Below are 26,100 nucleotides of genomic sequence, written 5' to 3'. Positions count from 1 at the left end.
TGCAGTGGTAATACAGACATTGATTTGGGGGACATGCAACACATTTAATGAATGTTATGAAGCTACATGTTAATATAAGGGGCGTCTGCTGTTCTGACTCATTACAGACTGGTTTAAAGCTGAAACTGGTTACAATGTCACAGCACTAACAACATAAACACCAGCTAAATATCAGGAAAGCCGGCAGATACAGTGTAAATAATGCCTTAATGTCAGTTATTACACACTTCCTTTTACTATTGGGGGGGGAAAAACTGCTGTTCCAGTTTATTTACAAATATTACATTAATGTTATTACACTTGTGTAATTAGATGAGAGTGAATAAGCTGTAACATCTAAAAAAAAGACACACCTGTGTAATTACATGAGAGTGAATAAGCTGTTACATCTATAAAGACACACCTGTGTAATTACATGAGAGTGAATAAGCTGTTACGTCTATAAAGACACACCTGTGTAATTACATGACATTGAATAAGCTGTTCCATCTATAAAGACACACCTGTGTAATTACATGAGAGTGAATGAGCTGTTACATCTATAAAGACACACCTGCGTAATTACATGAGAGTGAATGAGCTGTTCCATCTATAAAGACACACCTGTGTAATTACATGAGAGTGAATAAGCTGTTACATCTATAAAGACACACCTGTGTAATTACATGAGAGTGAATAAGCTGTTACATCTATAAAGACACACCTGTGTAATTACATGAGGCAAAAGAGAAGTTGATACTCGTGTGTAACACCGGCTGTACTTCTGTAATCCGCCTGTAACACTGACTAAATCATTAGTAGTTACAATGCTTTAATGTATGTTATTAACATGTAACTACACAGTTATTAGAGACAGTTAATATAAAGTGGGACCTAATATTATAAACCAAACCTCAAAGTAAAGCCAAACTGGTGAGGAGTGGATTAAAGCCCCAGGCAGCCTGCAGGCAGGAGTGGAAATGCAGTGAACACTGCACTCGACTGCTAGCCTGGTGCTAATGTAACACTGGGAATCCCATAAAGGCGCTCACAGAAAATAACATTTGATTCTGAACCCTAAATTCCTCTTTCCTAAAGTTTCTCTGGGCTGCTTTATATAAAGCTCAGTGAAACTCACCCAGGGGCAGCTGTGTGGAGGTGGAATGTAACACTGGCATACTGGGGCTCCCCCTGCTGGTCAGTGCTGGTCACTTCATCATACAGAACATCAGCAGCTCCAGAGTCAGCAGGCTGTGCAGGTCTGGATGTGCGGTGTGTAACGTTGGTGTAGAGGACATCATCCTGAGGGTGAAGAGTTCATGGAGAACAGTTTAAATGTCTAATCTTCTGAAAATGAGGCAGAAAAGACTCTTAAAAACCCTTTGATGGAGATTTCCAAATTGAAATGCTGTTTTCTGTGATTCTCAAATCATAAACAAATACAGCCTGCAAGTGAAACTGTCACCGACTGGTGGACATAATGTGGTCATTTTTTACTGTGGCCACCTCACCTGGACTTTACTGGACTGCACTAATGCTGTGTCTTAATTCTGTATCTTTCTTTCTAGGTATCAACAGGGCTTTGGTCTCTGGTAGTTCCTGAGCTTTAATGTACTGTAATTACTGGGATACTTTCTCTGAGTGGACAACAAAGTAGCTCTGTAAGCGTCTCTGCATAAGAGCGTCTGCTGAATGGACTGAATATAAATGTACCTGTGTTGTTTTACTGTGATCAGGTCCAGCAGCTCTTTTCTTCATTATGTGAAAACTGGACAAAACAATCAATATATTCTAATTAGTTTAAGGACAAAATCATTTTATCTGTTAATCCATTTCTACAACAAGAATAAAGTCATTTCTTCACACTGTAATAACAGGTTTGGAAATTATTGCTGACCTGCAGATGCAGATTAGGACATAAATAAGGAGAAAACTTCCTCCTACCACTGCAAACCAGACTGCAGACCAACTCAGACCTGCAGAAAAGATCATTAATATCACTTTAATCTGTCATTACTGTAAAAGTGAACACAGAGAAACAGCGTTTATCTCATTATTCACCACCTACTCTTAACAGTGACCATCACAGTTCCATTCAGAGCTCCATGGTCATTCTGAGCTTCACAGTAGTACAGTCCAGTGTGGTCAGCAGGGATGTTGATGATGCTGTAACTGTGTCCAGATCCTACAGATGAGGTTCCACCTTCTTTATACCAGGTGTAGTTCTTCACAGGTGGGTTTCCATCACTGCTGCAGGTCAGAGTCACTGAACTGCCCTCCACTATTTCACCAGAGGGACTGAAGGACATTGAGACGTTTTTTGGAGGATCTACAACAGATGAAAAATTTGAAAAATAATATTTTAGTGTTTGAGTTTCGTTTGAATTTAACTGAATACCTCAACATTAACTTACATGTGACATTTAAATACACAGAAGTGGATCTTCTCTCTCCATGATCATTCCGACTCTGGCATGTGTATTCTCCACTGTCCACAGATCTGATGTTGGGAATGCTGTAGGTTTTTCCTTCTCCTACTGATGTTGATCCTTTAAACCAGGTGTAGTTCTTCACAGGTGGGTTTCCATCACTCCTGCAGGTCAGATTCACTGAACGGCCCTCCACTATTTCACCAGAGGGACTGATGGACACTGAGACGTTCTTTGGAGGATCTAGATGATTATAATAATTACATGATTTGTATTTGAAGGTTTAAATATTAAAACTGAAACATGTATTAAATATTTAATATCTTGCTTAATTTATGCAAACAATGCTATTAAATAAGACCACAAACTGTAAACAAGCCCAGAAAGCCAGGATACATTTTCAAAGTCCTACATTTATTTACTTTGAGGAAAAAACTAAAAAAAGAGTTAAACTCACATCTGACTCTGAGGCTGTGAGCAGTAGAGCGGAGGTGTTGAGATCCTCCTACAGCACAGCTATAACTGCCTGCATCCTCACTGCTGACCGTCTGCAGGTGGAGTTGGTTGTTCTTGATGGTCTTTGTGGTTAAAGGATGTCCATTTTTGTACCAGATGAATGTTGGGTCAGTCAGACTGCAGGTGGTCTTACATGTCAGATCTGCTGTTTCTCCCTCGGTCACTTCTTCAGGAGCTTCTACATGGAGCTCTAAGACAATAAGAGGAACATCAGATTAGAAGGGAAAAGCTGTAAAGTCAGTGAACCTCATTCATGAAAGTCAGCAATGAGTATAGAAACCAGAGCAGATGAAACTAAACTGAGTGATGTTTGATCTTCTCTGCTTCTCATTCAGGAAACTGTTGTACATCAAAACAAGCAGTGATTTGGGTGCAGCTCATAAATCAGCTTCACTTCATAGAAACAAGTGAGCCTTATTTATATATAATTTGCATAATCAGCACCATAACTACATAAAATACCAAGTGTGTCCTGCAGATGAAATGATGGAGAATCAATCAAACTAAAATACTCAGCAGCTCATTAGTCATCAGTGGATTTTGAGGTCGAGTAGAGAAAGCTTTGAAATCTTTACAGTGTTGAAACTACAATGATTTAAAAGAATAAAATATGAAAAGGACCAGATTTAGCCGTTGTTCCAGCTGGGAAAGTGATGTTATTGTTCAGTGTGATTCATTTTATAAAACACCGACTGCTCCAGTGATAATATTGCAGTATATGAGACTCTACTGTACTCAGTGAACTCTGTTCTGTACATTTTACTCTAATATTAATCAGTAATGAGCTCATTTTCAGTTGAGGACTCGCATGTATTTGATAATTAAATGCCAATAAAAATCCTCATCTAGTCTGGAACATATTTATTTATCATCCTTACATCTACTTTTTTTTCTGAATAATTTAAAAATAATTTTATTATTAATAACTGAATGATTGTTCTCAGTAAGTGTGTAACGCGGAGCGAGGTAGCGACTTTTATTGAGGGCAAATCCAGAATCAGGGTCAAAACGGTCCAAGGTCAATGAGCCAATACGGATAGAACGGAGTGCAGACATACGGAAAACTAAACCACAAATCCAGTCCAAACAGCATCAAGACCAAGGTCAAACCAAGGCAACAAACAAAGACCAGCAAACACAAAGGCCAAACACGGGGCTTAAATATACAGAGATAACGCCTGACAGGTGAAAACAATCATGGGCGGAGTTACACAACAAGGGGCAGGACTACGGAAATCAAAACCAACGCACATGGAACTTTAAAACACCAATACGTACAGGACTGGGAGGGGCCAATCATGACACAGTGAATAAAGAATAAGTTTGAAAGCATCAGTAATTATTCACTGGTAAAATTTATAGAAGGTCAGAAAGAAACTGAGCAGATGAACTGAATGAGGAGTAAGACCAGATAAAATGATGTAGGAGTGAATCAGAACAGAAGCTGAACATCAGTAGAGCAGATTAATAAAATCAGTGATGAGTAAACAACATGAATATTCAGAGCAGTCATGAATAAACATTACTCTGAATCCAGAGCTGTGTCTTATAGCTGGACAATGGGATGATTAACTCACCTGTAACTCTGAGCTGAACTCCAGGTTCACCTGTCCATCTTTCTTTTTCTACATTAGTTTTGATTCTGAAGCAGAACTGATGTTCATCCTTCTTCATCACATCACTCAGTTTGAGGGAGAAGTGTTTCTGATCATCAGTGAAAAACTCGACTCTGCCTGAATAATCTGGGTCTTTACTCCGATTTTGTGGCTCCGCCCCCTGAACTAGATCTGGGTGTAAAACACAGAAAGTCCCATTCACTTTGGACAGATTAGTCTTCTGATGTTGGTCTAATGTCCAGAATGTCTCATTCACTGTGAGATGTTCTGGGTGAGTAAAAGTTCCGTTCATAAACACTGTGGATCCTTTTAAAGCACAGATTTCCTGTTGGTTGTACTTCACACTCCACTCTGTTCCAAAAGCTCCTGAAACATATGATGCATGAAAGAGCTGATTACAGAGTCTGGAGCCCATAAGACAGTCAGAGTTACTGTAGCTTACAGCTTCACTTCTCTCCTCTCCAACTCCAGCAGCTACTCTACACCACTGAGCTGATTCTGAGAGAAACCACAAACCACAACAAGCACTGACTCACCAGCAGTCATGAGCAGAAAGACCACAGGAAGAGGAGGAGTCGTTCTCAATGACCTCATCACAGCAGCCTGGAGGGTATTTATAAAGTAATGACAGTTAAATTAAATGTTTCTACATCTTCATCTAAAGTCCTTCAAAAGTCCAGAACTTCAAATGCTGACTCTGTAATGAAGTCTGTGTTTCATTTAATCATTTCAGTTCTTCATAAATGTGGTAATGTGTCGTGGTAACCTGATTGTAAAGAACAAGAACTTCTTATATTTCGAAAACTGTATTTAAAGCGACATTTCTGAGCATCTATGACCACCAGGTACTTCACAAGGGAAGATCTATACTGATCATCCTGGATCACCTTCATTCAGAGCTATTCTCCCCCCACAGTGGAGATTTCAGGCATCACAATTTGTTCCTCAGACAAAAAACAGGACTTAGTAAATATTTTCTTCCCATTATGTTTGTTTTTGTTACTTCTTAAACATCATGTGATCATAAATGTTCTCCAAGCTTTCCCCCAAAACAATCCCACCTGAGTCAATAAACATGAACTGAACTTTTTTGAAGCTGAAATGGTTGAAACATCCGTCTAAACACAAAGACCTAAATTTGCTCTGTATCTTTTTCATGAACTATTAAAATGTTCTGAAGTAAAGAAATCATCTTACCGTTCTGTAACGAGGCTCCTCTTCAACGTCCAGATGAGAAATGGTGAGAACAGAGACGGCGCTGAGAGGATGAACTAGATGTGGTTAGAGATAAGTAGACAGATGAAACTCCCAGAGTTATTAATACACTCACTCCTCTTATAGAATATATGTGGTCGTCTGAGCTGCAGCAAGAGATGGACTTTACCTTAAACTTCAGCAAGATATAAAAGGTAAGCTAACACGTTTGTTTGCAGTTAGCGCGTTCCTAGATAAGAAGTCAACAACCAGTTGACTGTACGCTGCTACTTGTCCACCCGCACACATTGAATGTCTAGCTAGTTTAGACTTGATCTGGACAGACGGCGAGGAACAAGCCAGCGGAACGGCCGGACAGACAGCAAGGAACAAACGAGCGGGCCGGCCGGACAGACGGCGAGGAACAAGCCAGCGGAACGGCCGGACAGACGGCAAGGAACAAGCCAGTGGGCCGGCCGGACAGACGGCGAGGAACAAGCCAGCGGAACGGCCGGACAGACAGCAAGGAACAAGCGAGCGGGCCGGCCGGACAGACGGCGAGGAACAGGCCAGCGGGCCGGCCGGACAGACGGCGAGGAACAAGCCAGCGGAACGGCCGGACAGACAGCAAGGAACAAGCCAGCAGGCCGGCCGGACAGAAGGCGAGGAACACGCCAGCGGGCCGGCCGGACAGAAGGCGAGAAACAAGCCAGGCCACCAACCAAAAATAACTAGCCAACAGTGTCCGGTTGGCAACGCCATGTGGACAACATCCTGTGGGCAACGTCCTATGGGCAGCGTCCTGTGACCCCTGATGAAGGACCAGAGGATGACCAACACAAACTGTGCAGCAGCAGATGAGCTGTCGTCTCTGAGTTTACATCTACAAGGTGGACCGACAAGGTGGGAGCATCTAATAGAGTGGACAGTGAGTGGACACAGTGTTTAAAAACTCCAGCAGCACTGCTGCGTCTGATCCACTCATACCAGTGCATCAGACAATGACACACCACCACCACATCAGTGTTACTGCAGTGCTGAGAATGATGCACCACCCATATATTACCTGCTCTGTGAGGGTCCATGGGGGTCCTGATCACTGAAGAACAGGGTAACAGAGTATCAGAGAAACAGATGGACTACAGTCTGTAACTGTAGAACTACAGAGTGCAGCTATACAGTCAGTGGAGCTGATAAAGTGGACAGTGAGCGCAGAAACAAGGAGGTGGTCATGATGTTGTGGCTGGTCAGTGTGTATCTGTGCTTTCTGTAGTCGTTTGCCATGTGCTGCTGGTCTGTGATGCTCCGTGTGGCCTGAAGAATAACTTTTACATTAGTTACATTAAACTAGTGGATCTGTGTATTTAAACAGTGGATGTGTGTCTGTATGTTCCTGGGGCCTGTTTGTAGTGAGAAGCCTGACCTGCAGCATTCATACATGTCATGACTTTAGCCTGGCCAGGAGCTCAGAGGCCACGTCTGGGTGTGAATGATGTCATTTCCTCTGAAAGTATGAGATGAACAGCAGCAGTGGTAGCTCATGTTTTCAGGCTTCTACTTTTAGAACTGAGCTCATGATGATGGGAGTCTGATATGCTGATTAACTTGATGAGTCGCTGTTGCCTATAGTTACTGACTTTCAAAGGGGGTCTTTTTTCTGGACATAGTTTAAGCTGGTAAGTAGGATCACAACCCTGTTCCTGGAAATCCACCACCAGTTCAGTTTGATTCAGGGCACTTGGCTCTGACCACAAGATGCTCCCGGAGGCCTTGATTACATGGATTAGAATTTTGCTATATTGTCCTGTAGTAGTAATAGTAATAATAATAATAATAATAATAGTTTGGTTGTCTGAGTGGGACACAGGGAAGCTGGCTGTGGAGCCCTCCAGTGGCCTGTCACAGAAAGAGCAGCTCTGGGAACCAGCACAGAAAGTGCGGTCCTAAAAGCACTGAAAAAGGGTAGGACGCACCTCTGGGGCTGCAGCTGTTCTGAAAGCTGGCACAGGAGCTGCACAGGGAACCCCCACAGGAGAAACAGCAGCTAAAGCAGCCAGCACTTGATGAGGATAGGGAGTCGAAACAGGAGCTATATGATGAATCACCAGTGGTCAAGTAACAGTTCAGGAAGCAAACACTGGATCAGGAAGGGGAGCCGCACAAGGTCCAGCACTGGAGCAACCTGGAGAACTGAAACAGGAGCCGTGCGTAAGCAGCAGGCTCTGGAACCCCACATGGAGCGAGACCAGGGTCAAGCACTGGAGTGGCCCAGGAAACATGAACTGAAGTGACTCAAGAAGGAGAAATGGGAGCCAGTCTGGGAGCTGGAAGAGGATCTGTCCAAGGACCAGGAACTGGAGCCAACCAGGAACTGGAGCCAACCAGGGAGCCAGATATGAGAGTCAGCTCCAATTGTTTAGTGTTTTCTTATGATTTTTATTAAGATATCACTAGAAAATCAGCACTTAATTTAAATGAAACTTAATTGTAAATTGGAAACTCAGATTATTTTTAGTTTATATTAGTCAATTTTATTGTTTAGCTCTTTATGAATGAACATTATTAATATAAACCAAACACTGTAAATCCAAAACTGTAAGTGGTGAATTAAAGCCTCAGGCAACATTAAGTTATGGGTGCTCTTTAAATTGGTTAATGTTATCTTGTGGGCACACAATATGCACATGTAAAGTGTGGAATACTGCTAGATTGGTGCTAATGACGCATTGGAAATGCTTAAGGAAGCTTTCTCTGGTCAGCTTTATAGAAAAGCTCCATGATACTCACTGTGTGGCAGCAATGTGTTGTGGGAATGTAACACTAGCTTACCTCCATCTACTGGTCAGTACAGGTCACTACATCATTCTCAATACCTGACTGTAGCCTGTTAAACATCAGCAGCTCCAGACTTTATTTTCAAAGCAAAGACAACGTCTCCTCAGCCACAGATTCCTCCCTCCAAACTGAGCTCATCTCCTTGTGTACCCACTTCAAGATCAACCAAACTCAGCTGACCAGTGAAGCCTCTGATGCTTCTGCAGAAGAGATGGTATTTACAGGGTCTACAGATGAGGTGAGGAGAGCTCTGTGTAAAGTGCACACATGCCAAGCCGGTGAACTTGACAGAATCCCTGCATGGGACCTAAAAGCTTGTTCCCAACCAGCTGGCTGTCACTACCACAGACATTTCAGCCTCTTTCAGGCACGGTCTACTGTTCCTACCTGCTTCAAGACCACAATCATCAGACCTTTACCAAAGAAGCCTAACGTCACATGCCTCAGTGATCATCACCTAATTACACTCACTCCCATCATAATTAAGGGCTTTGAATGGCTGTTCTTGATTCATCTCCACAGAACTCTGGAAACTCATTAATTCACCATCTGGAGGGCAGGAACACCAATGTAAGAATGTCGTTCACTGATTTGAGCTCAGCTTTCAGCACAGCTATCCCTCCTAGACTGGTCTCCAAGCACAAGACCCTTAGAAACAGTCAGAAGTCTACAGATTTACTGTTTTATTACTGTGTGTGTGTGTGTGTGTGTGTGTGTGTGTATTGCAAGATATTATACATGAAATGATGTGGGACTTTATCCAGCTCTTCTCTTTTTCTGCTACTGTATGAAGCAGTAATGATCACTGGTGTGTTTATCAGAGCTGATCTCAGTACAGTGTTACCCAGCTGATAGAATAAACACCATCAGATCATCAGAAGAACACAGTGAGTGAATCTGCTGCAGGTTCAACACCATTTTTAACAATTTTAACAATCAATACAATTTAACACAGCTTTTTATTTCAGAACCACAACGTTCAGTTTACTGTGTTCACACTGAGATTCATGTATAAAACTGCTCCATCTGTTTAAAATGATACAGCTTCATTGCTTTACTCTGCCAGCCTGATGGTTAGTAAACTAAAGGCTGCACAGCTCGAGAGAACAAAACACTTTATACATTACTCCACAATTTAGAGGAAAAGCTTTTTAGCCAGCAAGGCAGTTATTTATAAAATCTGTTTTATCCACATTTTTACTGCACTTCTCTGTAAGATCTGATCTTTCTCTGTTCCTCATTTACCAGTTTCTCCATTCAGGAGTCTGTTTAGTGTCTGTACTGTCACTTTAGGAGATTGTAGGGTTTGACGTCATCACCTGGTCTCTAGACTGTCTGTCTGCAGTTTGGGAGTTAACAGGAAGAGGGCACTGTTTCATCTGTTGTGGGAAATTAGGGATTTGAACTGTTTTAATGTTCATGTGCAATCACACATTTTTATTAGAGGTAAGAAAATATGAAGGCTGAAATATTTGAAGAATTCAAATAAAATACAACACATTTGACACTCATATATAAACAGTGTTATCTTTATTAAGTTCACGAGTTTAATGGGCTCTATTGGAAAGAGCTCCTGTAAATGCAAAACCTTTTGAGGATTGAACAAGAAATCAGATCCATCTGCGGAAAATGAGCTGAGTATATGAACCCATTTTTACAAGGCTGCATATTTTAGTATATTTTATTAAACAAAAATGCACAATCATGAACAGACAGAGATGCAGAGCTGAGCTCCACCCAGCATGTGAATGTGGTGAGAACACAATGCAGATCACTAACAGCCTCACACTGAGCTCAATATACTGAGAATAAGAGCTGATACACAACATTTATATCAGAATGATTTCAGCTCTTAGTATTTCATACTCTACATAGAGAAAACACTCTGCACTAAATCACACAGAGATGATTATATTTACAAAGTAGGAAAAGCTTTTCACATTCTAGCAGATATTTATAAAAAGTAAAAAATGAGGTTACAATATGAGGCATTAATATAAATGTTTGGCAAAAGCATCATAAGTAAAAAATGAGTTGTAATATTAAAAAATATATATTTAAGAATCTACACAGAATAATGACTAAAATAGAGATGCAAAATGACATCTGTAGTTTTGCATCTGTCATGGAAATCCTGACAGTAGAACAAATCACAGGTGTTGAATAAGCGATAGTATTTATTTAGGAAATGAAAGTGTGACAGACCAGAGAGTGAAGAGATGAGGGTGCGCTCTGAGGCGATTACCCTTACAGAGGGCTTCATACCCTAAACTAGGTGTTGACGAGATACCAAATAAGGGGAGGTTTGACCGCTGTTGTTATCAGTCTTCAGCAGGTTATGAAGACATGCAGCATCTTCAGGTCAAGCTGTACATGCATGACCAGTGCTGCCCTGACTGGATATCTTATGAAAGCAGAAGTTCTGGGGGTGTAGGACAGGTGACCGAGGTCAATCGCTATATGAGGATCCTGCTTTATGTATCTAGGCAGCTAAGCTCGTCTATCAGTCAGAGGACAGGGTGTTTGGAGATCATGTATTGTAGATGAAGAACTGATGCAGACTCAGACATTCAAATCCACTCTATATGGAGTTTATCACCTCCTCTGTTACTGAGGATCACAGTTTAATGTGTAGAACTCACTGCTAGAGTGTCGCACTCAGGAGAGCTGGACCGAGGGTCCAGAGCTGTGTACGTGTCATCAGGAGAGCAGGACTGAACAGCCTGTGTGAGGGAAAGAGGGAATGAAGCGGAGGAGGAGAAATGAAGACTCCATTTAGTTTCTGAGGTAGGAGTTCTTCACAGATCTAGAGGGAGGATTTCTGAGGAGACACTTACTGCAAGTGTGTGGTACACATCATCAGAGGACCTGGCTGTGGGCTGAAGAGCTGTGTACGTCTCGTCCTGAGCTTTAGGGTCAGCGTTCTGGACAGAAGATGGGTAGAGAAGGTGTAGAGACACTGAAGGAGTTTAGGAATCATCACTGCTGTAATAATTTACTGTTTGAAACAAATCATCTCCATCATGATTTACTGGCTGAAACCAAAAGGTAAGGAGCTCAGAACAGCACCTTGGACAGCACCCTCACCTTCTCACAGCTCCATCCTAAAACACTCAGTCCTACACTGCCATCTAGAGGAAGAGCTTTGGGTAGCACTTTATCTTCCAGTGACTTTTTAAATGAACAGTGTAACTATAATTGATCAGCTGGCAGTTAAATATCTCATAACATGTGGATTATTTCTGCTCCGACATGCAGTTACACTAAGTCATATTACAAGTCAAGATCAAGACGAGAGCCTGGGAGATTAAATGGAATTAAGCCCAAAGAAACGGTGTAGGTAGTGTAATTAAGCAGCTATAACATAGTAATAACATTGTATTTACACACAAATGGAATCTGATTACCTGAAGATCAATATTGATTAATTTTATTGGTTGTTACTGAGACGCATTCCACGCTTTAGTAAACCCCATGTAGTGACAGTACAGAGTGATGATGCAGCGTTTTTAAAATAGAATATAATTCAATATTTACAGATCAGCAAATATAGCACAAATATGAAGCTGCATTTCTCACCTCATCGCCGTGTTTATCTGAAGGTCTTTTCTTCCTGGAGATCCTGATGGAGAAAACAATAAATCCATTCTAATCACTTCTAATTACTCTGATAATCTTCTTTCATCTGTTTACACATCACTAATAACCCCAAACAAGTTACTTTGTTACACTGTAGGAAGATTTGTGCTGCATTTCACTGACCAGCAGATGCAGAATAGGACAGTAATAAGGAGAAAACCTCCTCCCCCCACTGCAAACCAGACTGCAGACCAACTCTGACCTGCAGAAAAGATCATTAATATCACTTTAATCTGTCATTACTGTAAAAGTGAACACAGAGAAACAGCGTTTATCTCATTATTCACCACCTACTCTTAACAGTGACCATCACAGTTCCATTCAGAGCTCCATGGTCATTCTGAGCTTCACAGTAGTACAGTCCAGTGTGGTCAGCAGTGATGTTGATGATGCTGTAACTGTGTCCAGATCCTACAGGTGAGGTTCCACCTTCTTTATACCAGGTGTAGTTCTTCACAGGTGGGTTTCCATCACTGCTGCAGGTCAGAGTCACTGAACTGCCCTCCACTATTTCACCAGAGGGGCTGATGGACACTGAGACCCTCTTTGGAGGATCTACAACAGATGAAAAATTTGAAAAATAATATTTTAGTGTTTGAGTTTCGTTTGAATTTAACTGAATACCTCAACATTAACATACATGTGACTGCTGTTTCTCCCTCTGTCACTTCTTCAGGAGCTTCTACATGGAGCTCTAAGACAATAAGAGTACCATCTGATTAGAAGGGAAAAGCTGTAAAGTCAGTGAACCTCATTCATGAAAGTCAGCAATGAGTATAGAAACCAGAGCAGATGAAACTAAACTGAGTGATGTTTGATCTTCTCTGCTTCTCATTCAGGAAACTGTTGTACATCAAAACAAGCAGTGGGTTCACTTCATAGAAACAAGTGAGCCTTATTTATATATAATTTGCATAATCATCCCCATAACTACATAAAATACCAAATGTGTCCTGCAGATGAAATGATGGAGAATCAATCAAACTAAAATACTCAGCAGCTCATTAGTCATCAGTGGATTTTGAGGTCGAGTAGAGAAAGCTTTGAAATCTTTATAGTGTTGAAACTACAATGATTTAAAAGAATAAAATATGAAAAGGACCAGATTTAGCCGTTGTTCCAGCTGGGAAAGTGATGTTATTGTTCAGTGTGATTCATTTTATAAAACACCGACTGCTCCAGTGATAATATTGCAGTATATGAGACTCTACTGTACTCAGTGAACTCTGTTCTGTACATTTTACTCTAATATTAATCAGTAATGAGCTCATTTTCAGTTGAGGACTCACACGTATTTGATAATTAAATGCCAATAAAAATCCTCATCTAGTCTGGAACATATTTATTCATCATCCTTACATCTACTTTATTTTTTTTTCTGAATAATTAAAAAAAAAAATTATTATTAATAACTGAATGATTGTTCTCAGTCAGTGTGTAACGTGGAGCGAGGTAGCGGACGCATGTGCAGAGGTAAGCGACTTTTATTGAGCGCAAATCCAGAATCAGGGTCAAAACGGTCCAAGGTCAATGAGCCAATACAGATAGAAGGGAGTGCAGACATCCGGAAAACTAAACCACAAATCCAGTCCAAACAGCGTCAAGACCAAGGTCAAACCAAGGCAACAAACAAAGACCAGCAAACACAAAGGCCAAACACGGGGCTTAAATATACAGAGATAACGCCTGACAGGTGAAAACAATCATGGGCGGAGTTACACAACAAGGGGCAGGACTACGGAAATCAAAACCAACGCACATGGAACTTTAAAACACCAATACGTACAGGACTGGGAGGGGCCAATCGTGACACAGTGAATAAAGAATAAGTTTGAAAGCATCAGTAATTATTCACTGGTAAAATTTATAGGTCAGAAAGAAACTGAGCAGATGAACTGAATGAGGAGTAAGACCAGATAAAATGATGTAGGAGTGAATCAGAACAGAAGCTGAACATCAGTAGAGCAGATTAATAAAATCAGTGATGATAAATCAACATGAATATTCAGAGCAGTCATGAATAAACATTACTCTGAATCCAGAGCTGTGTCTTATAGCTGGACAATGAGATGATTAACTCACCTGTAACTCTGAGCTGAACTCCAGGTTCACCTGTCCATCTTTCTTTTTCTACATTTGTTATGATTCTGAAGCAGAACTGATGTTCATCCTTCTTCATCACATCACTCAGTTTGAGGGAGAAGTGTTTCTGATCATCAGTGAAATACTCGACTCTGCCTGAATAATCTGGGTCTTTACTCCGATTTTGTGGCTCCGCCCCCTGAACTAGATCTGGGTGTAAAACACAGAAAGTCCCATTCACTTTGGACAGATTAGTCTTCTGATGTTGGTCTAATGTCCAGAATGTCTCATTCACTGTGAGATGTTCTGGGTGAGTAAAAGTTCCGTTCATAAACACTGTGGATCCTTTTAAAGCACAGATTTCCTGTTGGTTGTACTTCACACTCCACTCTGTTCCAAAAGCTCCTGAAACATATGATGCATGAAAGAGCTGATTACAGAGTCTGGAGCCCATAAGACAGTCAGAGTTATTGTAGCTTACAGCTTCACTTCTCTCCTCTCCAACTCCAGCAGCTACTCTACACCACTGAGCTGATTCAGAGAGAAACCACAAACCACAACAAGCACTGACTCACCAGCAGTCATGAGCAGAAAGACCACAGGAAGAGGAGGAGTCGTTCTCAATGACCTCATCACAGCAGCCTGGAGGGTATTTATAAAGTAATGACAGTTAAATTAAATGTTTCTACATCTTCATCTAAAGTCCTTCAAAAGTCCAGAACTTCAAATGCTGACTCTGTAATGAAGTCTGTGTTTCATTTAATCATTTCAGTTCTTCATAAATGTGGTAATGTGTCGTGGTAACCTGATTGTAAAGAACAAGAACTTCTTATATTTCGAAAACTGTATTTAAAGCGACATTTCTGAGCATCTATGACCACCAGGTACTTCACAAGGGAAGATCTATACTGATCATCCTGGATCACCTTCATTCAGAGCTATTCTCCCCCACAGTGGAGATTTCAGGCATCAATATTTGTTCCTCAGACAAAAAACAGGACTTAGTAAATATTTTCTTCCCATTATGTTTGTTTTTGTTACTTCTTAAGCATCATGTGATCATAAATGTTCTCCAAGCTTTCCCCCAAAACAATCCCACCTGAGTCAATAAACATGAACTGAACTTTTTTGAAGCTGAAATGGTTGAAACATCCGTCTAAACACAAAGACCTAAATTTGCTCTGTATCTTTTTCATGAACTATTAAAATGTTCTGAAGTAAAGAAATCATCTTACCGTTCTGTAACGAGGCTCCTCTTCAACGTCCAGATGAGAAATGGTGAGAACAGAGACGGCGCTGAGAGGATGAACTAGATGTGGTTAGAGATAAGTAGACAGATGAAACTCCCAGAGTTATTAATACACTCACTCCTCTTATAGAATATATGTGGTCGTCTGAGCTGCAGCAAGAGATGGACTTTACCTTAAACTTCAGCAAGATCTACAAGGTAAGCTAACACGTTTGTTTGCAGTTAGCGCGTTCCTAGATAAGAAGTCAACAACCAGTTGACTGTACGCTGCTACTTGTCCACCCGCACACATTGAATGTCTAGCTAGTTTAGACTTGATCTGATATTCTGCATAATCACCAGCGGGCCGCCCGGACAGAATCTTAGGAAAAAGCCAGTGGGCTACCTGGACAGAAGGCGAGGAACAAGCGAGCGGGCCGGCCGGACAGACGGCGAGGAACAAGCCAGCGGAACGGCCAGACAGACGGCAAGGAACAAGCCAGTGGAACGGCCGGACAGACAGCAAGGAACAAGCGAGCGGGCCGGCCGGACAGATGGCGAGGAACAGGCCAGCGGGCCGGCCGGACAGACGGCGAGGAACAAGCCAGCGGAACGGCCGGACAGACGGCGAGGAACAAGCCAGCGGAACGGCCGGACAGACAGCAAGGAACAAGCGAGCGGGCCGGCCGGACAGACGGCGAGGTACAGGCCAGCGGGCCGGCCGGACAGACGGCGAGGAACAAGCCAGCAGAACGGCCGGACAGACGGCGAGGAACAAGCCAGCGGAACGGCCGGACAGACAGCAAGGAACAAGCGAGCGGGCCGGCCGGACAGACGGCGAGGAACAGGCCAGCGGGCCGGCCGGACAGACGGCGAGGAACAAGCCAGCGGAACGGCCGGACAGACAGCAAGGAACAAGCCAGCAGGCCGGCCGGACAGAAGGCGAGGAACAAGCCAGGCCACCAACCAAAAATAACTAGCCAACAGTGTCCGGTTGGCAACGCCATGTGGACAACATCCTGTGGGCAACGTCCTATAGGCAGCGTCCTGTGACCCCTGATGAAGGACCAGAGGATGACCAACACAAACTGTGCAGCAGCAGATGAGCTGTCGTCTCTGAGTTTACATCTACAAGGTGGACCGACAAGGTGGGAGCATCTAATAGAGTGGACAGTGAGTGGACACAGTGTTTAAAAACTCCAGCAGCACTGCTGCGTCTGATCCACTCATACCAGTGCATCAGACAATGACACACCACCACCACATCAGTGTTACTGCAGTGCTGAGAATGATGCACCACCCATATATTACCTGCTCTGTGAGGGTCCATGGGGGTCCTGACCACTGAAGAACAGGGTAACAGAGTATCAGAGAAACAGATGGACTACAGTCTGTAACTGTAGAACTACAGAGTGCAGCTATACAGTCAGTGGAGCTGATAAAGTGGACAGTGAGTGTAGAAACAAGGAGGTGGTCATGATGTTGTGGCTGGTCAGTGTGTATCTGTGCTTTCTGTAGTCGTGTGCCATGTGCTGCTGGTCTGTGATGCTCCGTGTGGCCTGAAGAATAACTTTTACATTAGTAACATTAAACTAGTGGATCTGTGTATTTAAACAGTGGATGTGTGTCTGTATGTTCCTGGGGCCTGTTTGTAGTGAGAAGCTTGACCTGCAGCATTCATACATGTCATGACTTTAGCCTGGCCAGGAGCTCAGAGGCCACGTCTGGGTGTGAATGATGTCATTTCCTCTGAAAGTATGAGATGAACAGCAGCAGTGGTAGCTCATGTTTTCAGGCTTCTACTTTTAGAACTGAACTCATGATGATGGGAGTCTGATATGCTGATTAACTTGATGAATCACTGTTGCTATAGTTACTGAATTTCAAAGGGGGTCTTTTTTCTGGACATAGTTTAAGCTGGTAAGTAGGATCCCAACCCTGTTCCTGGAAATCAGTTTAATTTCAGGGCACTTGGCTCTGACCACAAGATGCTCCCGGAGGCCTTGATTACATGGATTAGAATTTTGCTATATTGTCCTGTAGTAGTAGTAATAATAATAATAATAATAATAATAATAATAATAATAATAATAATAGTTTGGTTGTCTGAGTGGGACACAGGGAAGCTGGCTGTGGAGCCCTCCAGTGGCCTGTCACAGAAAGAGCAGCTCTGGGAACCAGCACAGTAAGAGCGGTCCTAAAAGCACTGAAAAAGGGTAGGATGCACCTCTGGGGCAGCAGCTGTTCTGAAAGCTGGCACAGGAACTGCACAGGGAACCCCCACAGGAGAAACAGGAGCTAAAGCAGCCAGCACTTGATGAGGATAGGGAGTCGGAACAGGAGCTATGCAGTGAATCACCAGTGGTCAAGTAACAGTTCAGGTGGATCAGCAAACACTGGATCAGGAAGGGGAGCCGCACAAGGTCCAGCACTGGAGCAACCTGGAGAACTGAAACAGGAGCCGTGCGTAAGCAGCAGGCTCTGGAACCCTACATGGAGTCAGACCAGAGTCAAGCACTCGAGTGGCCCAGGAAACATGAACTGAAGTGACTCAAGAAGGAGAAATGGGAGCCAGTCTGGGAGCTGGAAGAGGATCTGTCCAAGGACCAGGAACTGGAGCCAACCAGGAACTGGAGCCAACCAGGTAGCCAGATATGAGAGTCAGCTCCAATTGTTTAGTGTTTTCTTATGATTTTTATTAAGATATCACTAGAAAATCAGCACTTAATTTAAATGAAACTTAATTGTAAATTGGAAACTCAGATTATTTTTAGTTTATATTAGTCAATTTTATTGTTTAGCTCTTTATGAATGAACATTATTAATATAAACCAAACACTGTAAATCCAAAACTGTAAGTGGTGAATTAAAGCCTCAGGCAACATTAAGTTATGGGTGCTCTTTAAATTGGTTAATGTTATCTTGTGGGCACACAATATGCACATGTAAAGTGTGGAATACTGCTAGATTGGTGCTAATGACGCATTGGAAATGCTTAAGGAAGCTTTCTCTGGTCAGCTTTATAGAAAAGCTCCATGATACTCACTGTGTGGCAGCAATGTGTTGTGGGAATGTAACACTAGCTTACCTCCATCTACTGGTCAGTACAGGTCACTACATCATTCTCAATACCTGACTGTAGCCTGTTAAACATCAGCAGCTCCAGACTTTATTTTCAAAGCAAAGACAACGTCTCCTCAGCCACAGATTCCTCCCTCCAAACTGAGCTCATCTCCTTGTGTACCCACTTCAAGATCAACCAAACTCAGCTGACCAGTGAAGCCTCTGATGCTTCTGCAGAAGAGATGGTATTTACAGGGTCTACAGATGAGGTGAGGAGAGCTCTGTGTAAAGTGCACACATGCCAAGCCGGTGAACTTGACAGAATCCCTGCATGGGACCTAAAAGCTTGTTCCCAACCAGCTGGCTGTCACTACCACAGACATTTCAGCCTCTTTCAGGCACGGTCTACTGTTCCTACCTGCTTCAAGACCACAATCATCAGACCTTTACCAAAGAAGCCTAACGTCACATGCCTCAGTGATCATCACCTAATTACACTCACTCCCATCATAATTAAGGGCTTTGAATGGCTGTTCTTGATTCATCTCCACAGAACTCTGGAAACTCATTAATTCACCATCTGGAGGGCAGGAACACCAATGTAAGAATGTCGTTCACTGATTTGAGCTCAGCTTTCAGCACAGCTATCCCTCCTAGACTGGTCTCCAAGCACAAGACCCTTAGAAACAGTCAGAAGTCTACAGATTTACTGTTTTATTACTGTGTGTGTGTGTGTGTGTGTGTGTGTGTGTGTATTGCAAGATATTATACATGAAATGATGTGGGACTTTATCCAGCTCTTCTCTTTTCCTGCTACTGTATGAAGCAGTAATGATCACTGGTGTGTTTATCAGAGCTGATCTCAGTACAGTGTTACCCAGCTGATAGAATAAACACCATCAGATCATCAGAAGAACACAGTGAGTGAATCTGCTGCAGGTTCAACACCATTTTTAACAATTTTAACAATCAATACAATTTAACACAGCTTTTTATTTCAGAACCACAACGTTCAGTTTACTGTGTTCACACTGAGATTCATGTATAAAACTGCTCCAGCTGTTTAAACTGATACAGCTTCATTACTTCACTCTGCCAGCCTGATGGTTAGTAACCTAAAGGCTGCACAGCTCGAGAGAACAAAACACTTTATACATTACTCCACAATTTAGAGGAAAAGCTTTTCATCAAACAAAGCAATTATTTATAAAATCTGTTTTATCCACATTTTTACTGCACTTCTCTGTAAGATCTGATCTTTCTCTGTTCCTCTTTTACCAGTTTCTCCATTCAGGCGTCTGTTCACTGTCTGTACTGTCACTTTAGGAGATTGTAGGGTTTGACGTCATCACCTGGTCTCTAGACTGTCTGTCTGCAGTTTGGGAGTTAACAGGAAGAGGGCGCTGTTTCATCTGTTGTGGGAAATTAGGGATTTGAACTGTTTTAATGTTCATGTGCAATCACACATTTTTATTAGAGGTAAGAAAATATGAAGGCTGAAATATTTGAAGAATTAAAATAAAATACAACACATTTGACACTCTTATATAAACAGTGTTATCTTTATTAAGTTCACGAGTTTAATGGGCTCTATTGGAAAGAGCTCCTGTAAATGCAAAACCTTTTGAGGATTGAACAAGAAATCAGATCCATCTGCGGAAAATGAGCTGAGTATATGAACCCATTTTTACAAGGCTGCATATTTTAGTATATTTTATTAAACAAAAATGCACAATCATGAACAGACAGAGATGCAGAGCTGAGCTCCACCCAGCATGTGAATGTGGTGAGAACACAATGCAGATCACTAACAGCCTCACACTGAGCTCAACATACTGAGAATAAGAGCTTATACACAACATTTATATCAGAATGATTTCAGCTCTTAGCATTTCCTACTCTACATAGAGAAAACACTCTGCACTAAATCACACAGAGATGATTATATTTACAAAGTAGGAAAAGCTTTTCACATTCTAGTAGATATTTATAAAAAGTAAAAAAGTGGTTACAATATGAGGCATTAATGTAAATGTTTGGCAAAAGCATCATAAGTAAAAAATGAGTTGTAATATTAAAAAATATATATTTAAGAATCTACACAGAATAATGACTAAAATAGAGATGCAAAATGACATCTGTAATTTTGCATCTGTCATGGAAATCCTGACAGCAGAACAAATGACAGGTGTTGAATAAGCGATAGTATTTATTTAGGAAATGAAAGTGTGACAGATCAGAGAGTGAAGAGATGAGAGGGTGCTCTGAGGCGGTCACCCTTACAGAGGGCGTCATACCCTAAACTAGGTGTTGACGAGATACCAAATAAGGGGAGGTTTGACCGCTGTTGTTATCAGTCTTCAGCAGGTTATGAAGACATGCAGCATCTTCAGGTCAAGCTGTACATGCATGACCAGTGCTGCCCTGACTGGATATCTTATGAAAGCAGAAGTTCTGGGGGTGTAGGACAGGTGACCGAGGTCAATCGCTATATGAGGATCCTGCTTTATGTATCTAGGCAGCTAAGCTCGTCTATCAGTCAGAGGACAGGGTGTTTGGAGATCATGTATTGTAGATGAAGAACTGATGCAGACTCAGACATTCAAATCCACTCTATATGGAGTTTATCACCTCCTCTGTTACTGAGGATCACAGTTTAATGTGTAGAACTCACTGCTAGAGTGTCGCACTCAGGAGACCTGGACTGAGGGTCCAGAGCTGTGTACGGGTCATCAGGAGAGCTGGACTGAGGGTCCAGAGCTGTGTACGGGTCATCAGCAGAGCTGGACTGAACAACCTGTGTGAGGGAAAGAGGGAATGAAGCAGAGGAGGAGAAATGAAGACTCCATTTAGTTTCTGAGGTGGGAGTTCTTCACAGATCTAGAGGGAGGATTTGTGAGGAGACACTTACTGCAAGTGTGTGGTACACATCATCAGAAGACCTGGCTGTGGGCTGAAGAGCTGTGTATGTGTCGTCCTGTGCTTTAGGGTCAGCGTTCTGGACAGAGGATAAGTATAGAAGGTGTAGAGAGACTGAAGGAGTTTAGGAATCATCACTGCTTTAATAATTTACTGTTTGAAACAAATCATCTCCATCATGATTTACTGGCTGAAACCAAAAGGTAAGGAGCTCAGAACAGCACCTTGGATAGCACCCTCACCTTCTCACAGCTCCATCCTAAAACACTCAGTCCTACACTGCCATCTAGAGGAAGAGCTTTGGGTAGCACTTTATCTTCCAGTGACTTTTTAAATGAACAGTGTAACTATAATTGATCAGCTGGCAGTTAAATATCTCATAACATGTGGATTATTTCTGCTCCGACATGCAGTTACACTAAGTCATATTACAAGTCAAGATCAAGACGAGAGCCTGGGAGATTAAATGGAATTAAGCCCAAAGAAACGGTGTAGGTAGTGTAATTAAGCAGCTATAACATAGTAATATCATTGTATCTACACACAAATGGAATCTGATTACCTGAAGATCAATATTGATTAATTTTATTGGTTGTTACTGAGACGCATTCCACGCTTTAGTAAACCCCATGTAGTGACAGTACAGAGTGATGATGCAGCGTTTTTAAAATAGAATATAATTCAATATTTACAGATCAGCAAATATAGCACAAATATGAAGCTGCATTTCTCACCTCATCGCCATGTTTATCTGAAGGTCTTTTCTTCCTGGAGATCCTGATGGACAAAACAATAAATCCATTCTAAACACTTCTAATTACTCTGATAATCTACTTTTATCTGTTTACACATCACCAATAACCCCAAACACGTTACTTTGTTACACTGTAGGAAGATTTGTGCTGCATTTCACTGACCAGCAGATGCAGATTAGGACAGTAATAAGGAGAAAACCTCCTCCTCCCACTGCAAACCAGACTGCAGACCAACTCTGACCTGCAGAAAAGATCATTAATATCACTTTAATCTGACATTATTGTAAAAGTGAACACAGAGAAACAGCGTTTATCTCATTATTCACCACCTACTCTTAACAGTGACCATCACAGTTCCATTCAGAGCTCCATGGTCATTCTGAGCTTCACAGTAGTGCAGTCCAGTGTGGTCAGCAGTGATGTTGATGATGCTGTAACTGTGTCCAGATCCTACAGGTGAGGTTCCACCTTCTTTATACCAGGTGTAGTTCTTCACAGGTGGGTTTCCATCACTGCTGCAGGTCAGAGTCACTGAACTGCCCTCCACTATTTCACCAGAGGGGCTGATGGACACTGAGACCCTCTTTGGAGGATCTAGGTGATTATAATAATTACATGATTTGTATTTGAAGGTTTAAATATTAAAACTGAAACATGTATTAAATATTTAATATCTTGCTTAATTTATGCAAACAATGCTATTAAATAAGACCACAAACTGTAAACAAGCCCACAAAGCCAGGATACATTTTCAAAGTCCTACATTTATTTACTTTGAGGAAAAAACTAAAAAAAGAGTTAAACTCACATCTGACTCTGAAGCTGTGAGCAGTAGAGCGGAGGTGTTGAGATCTTCCTACAGCACAGCTATAACTGCCTGCATCCTCACTGCTGACCGTCTGCAGGTGGAGCTGGTTGTTCTTGATGGTCTTTGTGGTTAAAGGACGTCCATTTTTGTACCAGATGAATGTTGGGTCAGTCAGACTGCAGGTGGTCTTACATGTCAGATCTGCTGTTTCTCCCTCTGTCACTTCTTCAGGAGCTTCTACATGGAGCTCTAAGACAATAAGAGTACCATCTGATTAGAAGGGAAAAGCTGTAAAGTCAGTGAACCTCATTCATGAAGGTCAGCAATGAGTGTAGAAACCAGAGGAGATGAAACTAAACTGAGTGATGTTTGATCTTCTCTGCTTCTCATTCAGGAAACTGTTGTACATCAAAACAAGCAGTGGGTTCACTTCATAGAAACAAGTGAGCCTTATTTATATATAATTTGCATAATCAGCACCATAACTACATAAAATACCAAGTGTGTCCTGCAGATGAAATGATGGAGAATCAATCAAACTAAAATACTCAGCAGCTCATTAGTCATCAGTGGAGTTTGAGGTCGAGTAGAGAAAGCTTTGAAATCTTTATAGTGTTGAAACTACAATGATTTAAAAGAATAAAATATGAAAAGGACAAGATTTAGCCGTTGTTCCAGCTGGGAAAGTGATGTTATTGTTCAGTGTGATTCATTTTATAAAACACCGACTGCTCCAGTGATAATATTGCAGTATATGAGACTCTACTGTACTCAGTGAACTCTGTTCTGTACATTTTACTCTAATATTAATCAGTAATGAGCTCATTTTCAGTTGAGGACTCGCATGTATTTGATAATTAAATGCCAATAAAAATCCTCATCTAGTCTGGAACATATTTATTCATCATCCTTACATCTACTTTATTTTTTTTTCTGAATAATTTAAAAATAATTTTATTATTAATAACTGAATGATTGTTCTCAGTCAGTGTGTAACGCGGAGCGAGGTAGCGGACGCATGTGCTGAGATAAGCGACTTTTATTGAGCGCAAATCCAGAATCAGGGTCAAAACGGTCCAAGGTCAATGAGCCAATACAGATAGAAGGGAGTGCAGACATCCGGAAAACTAAACCACAAATCCAGTCCAAACAGCGACAAGACCAAGGTCAAACCAAGGCAACAAACAAAGACCAGCAAACACAAAGGCCAAACACGGGGCTTAAATATACAGAGATAACGAGGGACAGGTGAAAACAATCATGGGCGGAGTTACACAACAAGGGGCAGGACTACGGAAATCAAAACCAACGCAAATGGAACTTTAAAACACCAACACGTACAGGACTGGGAGGGGCCAATCGTGACACAGTGAATAAAGAATAAGTTTGAAAGCATCAGTAATTATTCACTGGTAAAATTTATAGGTCAGAAAGAAACTGAGCAGATGAACTGAATGAGGAGTAAGACCAGATAAAATGATGTAGGAGTGAATCAGAACAGAAGCTGAACATCATTAGAGCAGATTAATAAAATCAGTGATGATAAAACAACATGAATATTCAGAGCAGTCATGAATAAACATTACTCTGAATCCAGAGCTGTGTCTTATAGCTGGACAATGGGATGATTAACTCACCTGTAACTCTGAGCTGAACTCCAGGTTCACCTGTCCATCTTTCTTTTTCTACATTAGTTTTGATTCTGAAGCAGAACTGATGTTCATCCTTCTTCATCACATCACTCAGTTTGAGGGAGAAGTGTTTCTGATCATCAGTGAAAAACTCGACTCTGCCTGAATAATCTGGGTCTTTACTCCGATTTTGTGGCTCCGCCCCCTGAACTAGATCTGGGTGTAAAACACAGAAAGTCCCATTCACTTTGGACAGATTAGTCTTCTGATGTTGGTCTAATGTCCAGAATGTCTCATTCACTGTGAGATGTTCTGGGTGAGTAAAAGTTCCGTTCATAAACACTGTGGATCCTTTTAAAGCACAGATTTCCTGTTGGTTGTACTTCACACTCCACTCTGTTCCAAAAGCTCCTGAAACATATGATGCATGAAAGAGCTGATTACAGAGTCTGGAGCCCATAAGACAGTCAGAGTTACTGTAGCTTACAGCTTCACTTCTCTCCTCTCCAACTCCAGCAGCTACTCTACACCACTGAGCTGATTCTGAGAGAAACCACAAACCACAACAAGCACTGACTCACCAGCAGTCATGAGCAGAAAGACCACAGGAAGAGGAGGAGTCGTTCTCAATGACCTCATCACAGCAGCCTGGAGGGTATTTATAAAGTAATGACAGTTAAATTAAATGTTTCTACATCTTCATCTAAAGTCCTTCAAAAGTCCAGAACTTCAAATGCTGACTCTGTAATGAAGTCTGTGTTTCATTTAATCATTTCAGTTCTTCATAAATGTGGTAATGTGTCATGGTAACCTGATTGTAAAGAACAAGAACTTCTTATATTTCGAAAACTGTATTTAAAGCGACATTTCTGAGCATCTATGACCACCAGGTACTTCACAAGGGAAGATCTATACTGATCATCCTGGATCACCTTCATTCAGAAATATTCTCCCCCACAGTGGAGATTTCAGGCATCACAATTTGTTCCTCAGACAAAAAACAGGACTTAGTAAATATTTTCTTCCCATTATGTTTGTTTTTGTTACTTCTTAAGCATCATGTGATCATAAATGTTCTCCAAGCTTTCCCCCAAAACAATCCCACCTGAGTCAATAAACATGAACTGAACTTTTTTGAAGCTGAAATGGTTGAAACATCGGTCTAAACACAAAAACCTAAATTTGCTCTGTATCTTTTTCATGAACTATTAAAATGTTCTGAAGTAAAGAAATCATCTTACCGTTCTGTAACGAGGCTCCTCTTCAACGTCCAGATGAGAAATGGTGAGAACAGAGACGGCGCTGAGAGCATGAACTAGATGTGGTTAGAGATAAGTAGTCAGATGAAACTCCCAGAGTTATTAATACACTCACTCCTCTTATAGAATATATGTGGTCGTCTGAGC

The 26,100-nt window shown here is 41.6% G+C and overlaps 2 protein-coding genes across 2 annotated transcripts in view; both read right to left on the bottom strand.

The window, feature by feature from the left end:
• LOC119264688 (B-cell receptor CD22-like) overlaps positions 1-5,803 on the bottom strand; it is a 66,224-nt gene extending 60,421 nt beyond the window's left edge. Inside the window, exon 1 of the mRNA XM_037543315.1 lies at positions 5,738-5,803. The gene's annotated coding sequence lies outside the window, so the exon portion shown is untranslated. The remainder of the gene's footprint in view (positions 1-5,737) is intronic.
• Positions 5,804-7,985: 2,182 nt separating this feature from the next.
• Positions 7,986-25,314, bottom strand: LOC119264687 (sialoadhesin-like). The gene is made up of 10 exons (XM_037543314.1): positions 25,276-25,314; positions 24,942-25,105; positions 24,701-24,899; positions 23,064-23,312; positions 22,589-22,849; positions 22,418-22,496; positions 12,149-12,191; positions 11,407-11,493; positions 11,212-11,292; positions 7,986-8,105 (listed from the first exon to the last, which is right to left on the bottom strand). The coding sequence occupies exons 1-10, from the start codon at positions 25,283-25,285 to the stop codon at positions 7,986-7,988; spliced, it is 1,293 nt and encodes a 430-aa protein (XP_037399211.1). The 5' UTR covers positions 25,286-25,314.
• Positions 25,315-26,100: the final 786 nt, after the last annotated feature.

Source organism: Pygocentrus nattereri, chromosome 12 (assembly GCF_015220715.1).
Source record: "Pygocentrus nattereri isolate fPygNat1 chromosome 12, fPygNat1.pri, whole genome shotgun sequence".
In the NCBI taxonomy this organism is placed as follows: Eukaryota; Metazoa; Chordata; class Actinopteri; order Characiformes; family Serrasalmidae; genus Pygocentrus; species Pygocentrus nattereri.
The sequence above is the reverse complement of the archived record's forward strand: the minus strand, read 5'-3'. Positions and strand labels throughout refer to the sequence as shown.